This window comes from Streptopelia decaocto (assembly GCF_964273445.1).
Source record: "Streptopelia decaocto genome assembly, chromosome: 6".
Classification (NCBI taxonomy): domain Eukaryota; kingdom Metazoa; phylum Chordata; class Aves; order Columbiformes; family Columbidae; genus Streptopelia; species Streptopelia decaocto.
In genome coordinates this window covers 51,783,217-51,793,934 of record NC_138660.1, presented here as the reverse complement: position 1 = coordinate 51,793,934, position 10,718 = coordinate 51,783,217, and the positions used below count along the sequence as shown (strand labels likewise).

At 59.3% G+C, this 10,718-nt stretch overlaps 1 protein-coding gene across 1 annotated transcript; it reads right to left on the bottom strand.

Moving 5' to 3' along the window:
- Nucleotides 1-1,396: 1,396 nt before the first annotated feature.
- FEV (FEV transcription factor, ETS family member) lies at nt 1,397-6,618 on the bottom strand (the record flags this gene model as incomplete). The annotated part of the gene is made up of 3 exons (XM_082055991.1): nt 1,397-2,965; nt 5,447-5,718; nt 6,536-6,618. The coding sequence occupies 3 exons, from the start codon at nt 6,616-6,618 to the stop codon at nt 2,454-2,456; spliced, it is 867 nt and encodes a 288-aa protein (XP_081912117.1). The 3' UTR covers nt 1,397-2,453.
- Between the last annotated feature and the right edge of the window lie 4,100 nt (nt 6,619-10,718).

Below are 10,718 nucleotides of genomic sequence, written 5' to 3'. Positions count from 1 at the left end.
CAAAGGGACAGGAGGGATAGGAGTGGGATGGCGGAGGGGGTAGCTACTAGTGACCCACATCCCTTAATCCATGTCCTGCCCTGTGTCATGCAGTTGCCTAAGCCACAAAGCAGACTCCCCGAATGGGGCCATGGTCCCCTGCCCTGGCTCTGAGGGAGCCAGCTGTGGCCAGCCCCACATTTTGCCTTTTAAGGCCAAACTCAAGGTGGGGGTGCCTCCAGCCTGAGTGTTGGTTTCATGGGGGTAACTGCTCCTTTTCCCTCAACTTCACCTCCTGCTGTCCTTGGAGACCAGGCTGTGCAAGGCTCAGGGAGCCTAAAGGAAGGGACACCACCCCGCTACCCTAGGAGGGACCCCCTCTAGCCCCACAGATCCTTTCCCATACATGAGCTCCTCACTGGCACCATCAGGCCACTCCAACCCACAGCCTGCACCCTCCCCAGGATAGACACTGACATCAGATCCCCCTCCCTTAAGCTGATTAGAGCAGTGAGGACGCGTCTGAGCAGATACCACCAAGGCCACGAGAGTCACCAGACTCTGAAGGGACACAGAGGGGTTAGCATGTAACTCCCAGATCTGGGGACTGCTCTGATTTGGTGGGCACAGATAGAGGAGCAGGGGGCTGACCATGCCCTCCTTGGGCTGGGTAATTGCATGGCACCCCCTTACACAGCCAGCTGGATCCCTGCCATAAGCCTGGCCCTGGCCCTGGCACCCCGGACCCCTGATGCAAGTGGGATTGGCAGCACAGCCCAAGGAGCAGGCAAAGGGCAGCCTCTGAGCCCACACCAGCCACCACGGGCACCAGTGGATCTGTGGGTGTGTTCCTAGATCAGGGCAAGCAGTGCTTCCCTGCTCACCCCAGCATCAGTCACACGTGAGCCCGCCCCATGGCTCAGGACCTCCTTGCTCCTGGCAAAGCGCAGCTCAGCAGGGACACCCGCTGCAGGATCAGGCCATACTGTTTCCAGTGTGTGGCTCTGAGCTGGCTGCACAGGCAACCTGGCACCCGAATTGCCCTGGATGATGGCAGAGTGGCAGATGTCCCACCAGGCCAACTGCATCCTCTCTAGGATTCCAGCTGCTACATCCCCTTTCCAGCCTGTGAACCACGTATGTAGCTTCCCTGGAGAGGTATTTCAAGAAGCGCAGAGATTTCCAGCTCTGCCCTGTCTCTTGTGGGGCCTCTAGGTGCCAGAAATGATGCTCAGAGAAAAGAGGGTGTGTGGGACAAGGCAGGTTGGCCACATCCTCCCCATTCCAGCCCTGGAGGTGCTCTGGCCCGGATGGGAGGGGGTTTGCTGGGTACTTTCCCCTCTTACCAGCTCCCTGCAGACGCAAGAGGACACAGATCACAGCACCTCTGTGTTTTATTGAACACCAATCCCTCCCCCGCAACCAGCACAGAGCATAGTGTGCCCAGCTCTTCTGGATCCACTAGGCCAAAGTCCTGCTCCAGAGGATGAGGGTACCTCCTTGGACCCTGGGGGAGAAACCCAGGGCTGCCCCTCAGAGCTTGGGGCTCCCAGCTGTGTTGTCATCCCTTCTATTGCTCCACCTCCCACCCAGCCTTGTCCCTGGGGATGTCCCTACCTGTGGAGTGTGTCCCAACAAGCCCTGTGTATGAGAAGCTAAGGCCACAGTAAAACTGGAGCATGAAACTTGGAAGTGGCCTGCAGGACACGGGCTCTTGTGCACAGTGTCAGGGGACTGTCCTCTGTGGTGTGGTCCTCAGGCACTGGGGGGAGGACAGTCACAGGGGCCAGGCTCTGCTCCCTCCAAGCTCTGGCCTTGCCCTGAGGGCTGGCAGTGCCCCCCCATGCCTGCCCTGGCACCTCCAACCTAAGAGCCCTGCCCTGGGCAGGAGTTAACTTGTGCAGGGCACCTGCTCTCCAGACCAAGGCTTCTCCTGAGGGCTGGAGGAGGCCACCATCAGCAGGAGGTGTAGGAGGGGTGGAGGAAAGGAAGGCTTTGGAGATAAAGGTGAGGGAACAAGGAGCAGCAAGGAGGGTCCCCTTTCCCTGCTCAGTGGGACCTTCTCCACTGCACGGAGCTGCCCTGGGCATCCAGCTCCTCACTCCTCTCTGCAGGGAGAGGAGGGCAGGCACAGGCTGGGGACAGAACTAAGGACATTCATGGGGTGTGCAGCATGTTGCAAAAGGAAAGGGGGGGGCATGGCCCCTGCCAGGAGAAGAGTCCGTGGTTTTCCCTTCCATTCACACCCTGCTTTAGGTATCCACACCTGTTCCCAGGATCATGGATCCCACCTTACCCTCCAGCCACTCACATCAGGCAACCAACCCAGCACTCCTTGTCCCCCTCACCACTCCCAAATCTAAACGAGGTCAGCTGAGAGTAGGGCATGATCCCACCCTCCTGTCCCTCCCTGCTGAGCTCCCCAGCTCCATAGCTCCACACCACTGGGAGGTCTGCTTGGTGTGGCCGAGCCTCTAATGGTAATGGTTGTTCATGTTGTTGAGGTGGGAGGCTGCCATGGCGCTGAATGGGGCAGGGGGCTGGAGCCCGTGCCCGGGGTAGAGGGACGGGCTGGACCCAGGCCAGTAGGAGAAGCCAGCTGGTGTCACCCCTGAGGTCATGAGGTTGAGTTTGGAGATGCCCGAAAAGGGCAGGGGAGCCAGGTTGCCCTGAAATTTGTAGAGGGTGTGATCGGGGGCGGCTGGCTGGCACACCTGTGCCAGCCCGTGGAAGTCGAACTTGTAGGCGTAGCGCTTGCCGTGGACCTTGGTCATGATGTTCTTGTCGTAGTAGTAGCGCAGCGCCCGGCTCAGCTTGTCATAATTCATGTTGGGTTTGCTCTTCCGTTCACCCCAGCGCCGAGCCACCTCATCAGGGTCGATCAGCTTGAACTCCCCATTTGTGCCTTCCCAGGCGATGCAGTTCAGGTTGGCCCGGTCCGAGAGCAGCTCCAGCAGGAACTGCCACAGCTGGATCTGCCCGCTGCCTGCAAGGCCAGGCCCCGGAGACGTTAAAGCTCCCCCTCAAGGTACCAGGAGAGGGGCAGGGTGTGCCCCAGTCTCCTTGACCCCCTATGTTGCCCCCTCCCAGACTCAGGTTTCAGTTGCACCTCATTGCATCTTCCTCGCTCTAGAGACACAGAAGATGGTAATGAGGTTGTGTCTCCCTTGCAGCCTCCCTTCCCCACCTTGCCCCACAAGCAAGAGGAGCAGGTAGAAACAGGTAGAAATGCTCAGCCATCAACACAGGCTACAGTGGGTCTGGATCCAGGGCCCCTACATCCCTCCTACCCTCATTCACACCCCACTGAAGATTAATACCTGCTCGTTTACTTTGGTGTGAGGATCTGGCCTGGTTCTTTCATCTGCAGCCCCAATAAGGACCTATCTTGGGAGTACCCAGATCTATCACAGCACCAATATTCCCCACTGCCACCTCTGCTTGAAACTGGGCTGGTGCCACCGCACTGCCCCTGCCCATCTCTAGGGGCGCTGTGCCCCGCAAGGATGTCTCCATCGTGAGCTGAAGTCAGGGTGCAACACTGCTCTGACCTGCATGGCTGGCAAGCACAGGCAGGTATAGGGGAAGGAGAGGCCAGGAGAGGGAGGGACATGCTGTGGCTTTGAATCAGGCGCCAGTGTTCCTTATTTCCAGGGGAAAACTCTCCCCTCTGAGCCATGGCCATTTTATTCTCAGGTTGCACTGAGTAGAATGGTGGGTGCCCGAGATGCCCCTGTGCCAGGCTGTGCACACACAGAGGCCTGGCACACCTGGTCATGCCCATTGTGAGGCACAAGGACATGCTCCCCTGAGTATGGACAGAGGTCAGGAGAGCAGAGGGTCCCTGGAGCTTAAGGTGACAAGCAGTCCCACCTCTGGGATCCAGCTACTTTGCAGAGCAGCCCCACACATACCCAGACCCCTCACCCCCACTCCCTACCAAGCCGCACCACCTGCACATCCCTGCTCCCATGCCTGGCCCTTGCAGCACAGGCTCTTCCCACAGCAGAGGAAGTGTCTGCATTTCATCCTCTCCCCTGTGCTTTTGTGCCACTATTTGGTCTAAAAGCACTTGGATTCCATGTAGAACTTTAGTATCCATAACCCATGCAGCAGGCAGTTCTACAGCTCACATTTGGCACAAAGAGCCACCTTGTCCTGCTTGCTTCACACCCCCCTATTTAATCTGGTGCCCCCTAATTCTCACTCTGAAAGATACAGGGAACAGCCATTCCCCATCCAACCCCATCCCATCAAACCCTGTTCAGATATCTTGATGCAGGCAGTCCAGCCCAGGTCTTTCCAAGGTATTGTATTTCCAAATCCCTCATCCTGGGACCAAGGTGGGGGATCTCTCCTCTCTAGGGTACAACTGCAGCCCTCACCTCTTCTCCATCCCTTCAGCCCCCATTTTGGGCTCCTGTGATCCCCCACCCACAGGGTGCCCCAACCCATGCAAGGAGGGCAGGAAGGTTTTGGAGGTGCAGCTGGGTGGAGTGGCAAGGCTCAACCCTGTGTGCTGCAGGGTGCTGTGCTGCAGGACCTGGCAGCTCCCTGAGGAAACCACCAGGAACCCAAAAAGGTCCTTCTGACAACAATGCGGTACACAGAGGATGGCTGGGGCAGGGTCTGCAGTGCAGAGGCAAAAGGCTCCCTCCCCCAATCCCAGCTTTGTCTCCCCTCCTACCCCTAAGCCAGGAGCCCCCTTTACAGGCTCAGAGCACCCACCGGCCCCTGTCTCCTTGTGAGATAGCCAAGCTACGCAGCCCAAACACCACAACGCTGGCCCCGTGGCCATCTGATGACCAGTCGTGCTATGCTCCCCAGCAGGTTCCAGGCTGCTACCTGGCCAACCCTTGGCCGATCCCCAGCACGCCTCGATGGTTTTCCCCAGACGGATGGCTCTGGCTCCCGTGGTTCCAGCATCTCCCAGCTGACCCATGACCTGCCTGAGCTTCAGCCCTGAAACGGCAGCTCCCTCCCAGCTGGTGTATCCCTCACTCCCCTGCTCCCAGACACAGGTTCCTTGAGCCTGAATCAGCCCCCCCCCCAGCTCCTGCACGGGCTGGCAGCTCTCTCCTCATCAGATGCCCCTGGAGCACCGAAGGGACCCAAGCTGGGACACCGCACCCACCCTTTCCCGCTACAGAGCTCCGATGGAACCAGGGGCTCTGAGCACCATGCTCCCCTTTGCTGCAACAGGACGGCGGCTCCTGGCCATCGGGGCTCGGCCGCTTTCCCGGTGGGTTTTAGCAGTGGGATGCTCCCAGCCCAAGCCGCCCGCAGCAGCAAGGAGCAAGGCTCTGCTGCAGCTGTGTCCTGTGTGGGCAGTGCCCGGCACACAGATGGGAAAGGGTCCCTGGTGGCTGAGGGGTGGCGGAGGATGCCTGTGCCCCGAGAGGTCCCCTCTCTGGGTGTCCCGGGGGAAGTGGGGCCGGTCCCAGGGAAGAGGCATCTGTGCTCTTACCTTTCTGCACGCCGGGGCTGAGCGACCCCCATGCCTGGCTCTTCCCGTCTTTGAACAAAGTTTCCCCAACTGGATCTGGGAGGGAAAAAGGGGCGCGGATGGGTGTGGAGAGGGGAGGCTGGGTCCATGAGGACCGCGACCCCTCGGCGCCCACCCGCGGGCAGCCTCCCGGCAGCCCCCAGCTGCTCCCCCTCGCCTGCCCCGCCGCTGCGGCAAAGCCAGGAAACGCGTCCAGGAAAAAGGAAATCCGATTTCCGACCGAGCCGGGGAAGCTTTTAAATAGGAATAGAAAATCCCAGAGGCTTGGGTAGGGAAGAGAGAGGGAGAGTGGGAGAGAGCTGCGGAGCAGGTGGAGAGGGAGATGAGGCGGGTGGGGTGGAAGGATGGGTGGCAGGAGCGGCAGATGGAAGGAAGAACAAGTGTTGGTGTTTGGGGAGCAGACGGCTGAGGAAAGGAAAGATAGATGGAGAGGCAGGTGGAAGGAAGAAGAGATGAGTGGATGAATGGAAAGACAAAAGGACGGATGGATGGATGGATGAACGGATGGGCAGATGGAGGGAAGGATAAGAAGAAGGAGGGAAGGATAAGAAGAAGGAGGGAAGGATAAGAAGAAGGAGGGAAAGAAGAGTGAAAGGTGGACAGGTGGAAGGAATGGCAGGTAAGACAGTGGAAGAATAGGCTGTTGGAAAGAATGGAGGGTAGACGGAGTGGATGGCTGGTAGTGGGGACAGAAAGAGGGATGGAAGGACCAGTGGGTGGGGTGGAAGGATGGATGGAAGCACAGAGGAAGGATGGGTGGGTGGAAAGATGGGTTGGAAGGACAGAAGAATGGATGGATGGATGGATGGATGGATGGATGGATGGATGGATGGATGGAAGGACAAGGGGACAGTGGGCAGGGTGTGTAGGCATGGAAGGCTGCAAAGGCAACTGGAAGGAAGGAGGAAGGGATGGTTGTGGGGAGAGGGAAAGGCAGGGTGGGTGCTGGAGGGAGACGGGGCAGAGAAAGGCCCCCAGGGCAGTGGTGGTGCAGGGCAGGGGGGGTCGGGTGCTGTGCAGTAGGGCAGCAGCCGGGGGTTCCGCCCGTACCTGGCAGGTACATGTTGAGCAGCAGTGGCACCGCTCCGGTACCGTGTCTCATGGCAGCTGTGGGGGCGGCCCGCAGGCTGCATGTTTTAATATTCCTGCCCCTATTATTATTATTATTATTCCACTTTATCAGGGAGCAGCTGATGGCGAATAAATGGCAGCGGGATGGGCAGGGGACGGGCAGGGGCCGGGGAGGCGGGAGGGGGGGGAGTTTCCAGGCAACTCGCAGGGGCTCCGGGCCCCGGCTCCAGCAATTTCCTCCACTGTAATTAAAGCGGGTGCTGCCCCCCCCTCCTATCGGCCCACATCAGACTTTAATCACGGCCGCGGGTTTCTATGGAGAGCAGCTCGGGCCGCTTCCTGCTTCTTCCGCCTCCTTAACTCTTCGCAAACACAGCTCTGCCATCCCAGCTGGGAGCAGGGCTTGGACACTGCCTGGAGACCACTCGGCCCGGCCTCCCATCACTACCACCAGCATCCTGCTCCGTGGCTGGTCGTTGGGCTCGGTGGTCCCTGCATCACCTGAGCCCTCTGCATGTCACCACATGGCATCATCCCGCCTGCCTCTGTCCCCCTGAGCCACCCATGTTGCCACCCATGGGGCTCCCTGACGGCCCCTTCCCAGCTCCAGGGTCCTCAGCACAGTCCTGGGGTCCGCTTACATCTCTCAGATCCCTGGAGTGGGTTGGTTTTGTTCCCACCACATCCCTGCAGCTACAGTATCCTGAAGCTGAGGTCCCTTTCCAGCGCCCAGAGCTCTGGGATGGGTAAATGCATCTCCGGTGACTGGTGGCACCAGGACGTACCACAACTCTGCTGCCTCCCTGGTTTCTCCATGCACTTCTGGGCTGTCCCTGCCTTGGGGAGGGTTACGTGTGTGACCATCCTGGGGTCCCCAGCCCTGTCCCAATCTCTTGTCTATCTTTATTAAGACCTGTAGAGGCTGGGTGACCCCCAACACCTACCCAAACCTGCATGACTCCATCTCCACCAGCTTGTCCTGGGCAGCCCTGGGTGTTGTGAAGAGGGCAATTCAGGGAGAAACTTGTAATAGGGAAAGGATCTGAGGTGATCTCAGCTTCCAAAAGACACATCTGGCCAGGTTTTTCCCCATCATCCATGGCTCTAGCTGCTACATGCAGCTGTGGGGTGCCAGCAGAGGGTCCATCTTTGATGGCTTTGTCCCCCCGGCCAAGAGTGGGCCCTCTGCCAGGACCCCACAGCTTGAGGCAGCCAGGCAGTGTGCCAGGAGCAGGCACCAGCTCTGTTCCATGACTCCAATGCCATACAGACAAGCCACCCATTAGTCCATAACCTCTCCTGCAGTGTTTCATTGATGTCTAGTAAAAGGATGACCTCTCATGCCGGACTTAGCTGAATTTCTTGAAAGTAGTCGTCACCAAGATGTCAATCCAATGGAAACCAGGATATGATCATGCCAAACCCATCAATATTATTTATACTGCAGACAAAATGTGCTCTGCATAAGAAGAAGCCACAGCCTGCAGGCAGCAACACTCAGCCAGGGTGCCTCAGGGTGCCACACCCCAACGGGGGTGGTGGCTCTTCCTAAGCAGGAGTGTCCAAAGTGTTTAGGAAAGTGAAGGCCCCATGGGTGCTGAGCTGGGCTCCAGGTACTCCAGCCCTGCTGCACATCTCCATCAGGAACAGAGAGCAGATGCTGGCAGGGGGAGACATGAGCAGAGCCCATGGTACTCCCCCACCAATTCCCCACCAATCGTGTTTGAATGTAACAGCCCTTAAAAAGTTTCTCTTCCCCCAACTTGTCTCTTGAGCACCCCTGAACCCAGAGTGGGGTTCTGCAGAGCCCAACAGCCCTGGCTGCTCCCCACATCGCTCTCTTCCAGCAGCAGCTCCACAGCCTCCCAGACTTGCTTTCGCTGCCTGAGTCACTGGAACAAACCGCAGGCAACGGAAAACAAGCCCCGGAGACAGTGTGGTTAGGTGTGGAGGGGGACAGATCCGCTGAGCCCCTCTGCCCCCCCTGGCAGCCCTGGTGACCTGCATGGTCGAAGGCACAGAGCTGGGGGGTCTGGGCTGAGGGACACCACATCGGTTGGGAGTTGGGGGAGCAGTTTCGGGTCAGCCTGAGAAGCAGGATAGGGCTGTGGGATCTGGAGATGGAGGGTCTGTGGGGGGCACTAGGAATGGGGATTCCTGAGGGGGTGCTTACAGTGGGGTATGAGGGGACTGGGGGCTGAGCGATGCAGAGGGGCAGGGAGTGAAGGATCCCAGGGGCTGGGGAACCCTGTGCCAGCGGGGAGCTTTGGGGACCTGAGCGATGTGACCCCAGATTCATGGGGGATGTGGGACATGGGGAAGCTGGGGCAAATCCACAGGATGGGGGAGGCAGGGTACATGAGGAATCCAGGGAAGAGGGGCCCAGGTCCATGCAGGAGCCACATGATGGGGCTTTGGGTCCCTGGGGGAATCTGGGAGATGAGAGTTCAGGTCTGTGGGGCTCCAGGGGACAGAGACCAGACATGTGGAGCACCAAGCTGGCAGCAGCAGAAGGTCCCACTGGTTCCAAGCAGGCAGTTTGCCCCCCCACTCCCAACCCAATGCTCTGCCCCAGGATGGAACAATAAGGACCCCACATTTTTCTGTGACCCCCACAGCCACCCCTTCTGGCCCTCCCATGGCAGGCCTATGTGCAGGTGCCCAGGACAACTTCACCTGTGTGCCGGCGGTGCGGAGCAGAGCTGAGCTGACGTGGCCGTGTGCTGGCTGCAGCCTGGCCGTGTGTGCAGGAATGTGTTTGTGCAGGGGGAGAGGCTGGCTGCTGTGGGGCTGTGGCGGGGTGGGGCCAGCTGGGGCACGGAGGGGACAGGGCTGGGGGGGCATCCCACAGCAGTGACACCCTGAAGGATGGGGATGCACAAGGTGTGAGGGCTTTTTCATGGTTCACGTTGGGGTGCAGGGGACAAGGGAGTGGGGATGTGCAAAGTGTGCGAAGGCACGCTTGTGTGCACCCTTGTGTGCAAACTGATGTGTGCAGTGCGCACACACACACACACACACGCCAGGACTGGGGTCGCTGTGCAGCCCTGGGTGTCAGGTGTGCTCACACCGACCCCCCAGCCCAGTCCTTCCCAGTGTCCCAGCACCCTTCTGGAGAACCCACAGCCCCAAGGCCAGGTGTGCTTGTAGCAGGGCGGGCAGCCAGGGATGCAGATGTCCAAGCCATCCAGTGCTGTTCCACTGTCCTGCAGCTTTACAGGGGGTGTCCTGGGTGTGAGGAGAATCTCAGGGCTTGGAGTGCCAGAGCAGGATGGAAGAGGAGGAGGAGACTGGGAAAGGGTGCTGGAGGAGGAGGAGGCTGGGTGGGGCTGTTGGTGTGCCCGGGCAGAGCCGGAGCCGGACGCTGGCACGGATGTGCTGGCGTGGCAGCATGGCCAGGCTGGGGGTGGGGGAACCCGGACCCTAAGGGAGCAGTGAGCTGAGCCCCTACCAGCCCCTACCAGCTGCAGGACACTGCCCCAAGGACCCCCTGCACCTGTCCCCTGAACCCCCACACAACCCCTGTACACCCCTCGGTAAGCCAGTGCTTTCAGCTATGGCCATCCCATTTGTGGAAGTCCTCTGCCCAGATGACACCAATGCTCTTCCTCCCCTCCAGGCAGGCAAGTAGGGACCCCCCTCTCTCTTCCAAATTGGGGTGCGGAGACAGGGGACCTCATGTTCACAGACTTTGTAGCAATCACCTCCACTGGCATGGGGCTTGGGAGGAGGACCCAGGGCACAACCCCCCTGGATGCCCCGTCCCAGCTGCAGCCCTTTTTTTGCCCAATAAAGCAAATAAGTTCCCAGTAAGTTCTCCTTTCCCCAGCAGGAGCATCATGGGGGTGGGAACTGTTCTGCATCCCCTCTACTTGCTGTGCATGGACCAGAGGTGGGGTGCAGAGAGCTCAGCTCAGGGTGGAGGTGGCCATGGGTCCAAAACCCTTTCCAGCTGCTGAGACCTGGGGGGCAGCAGGGCTGGGCAGGCAATCTGCCTTCCACCCCACAGGGGTTCTCCCACACTTGTCAGCCCCCCGAAGGAGAAGATCAGAGGCAGGAACGCTCTTTTTTTTTTTTTTTGACAAATGCCTTTATTTGCTACCAGATAGAGGTCTATTGCACAGCAGCCTGGAGGCTGCGGGGCGTGTGGTGCTGCCCCTGC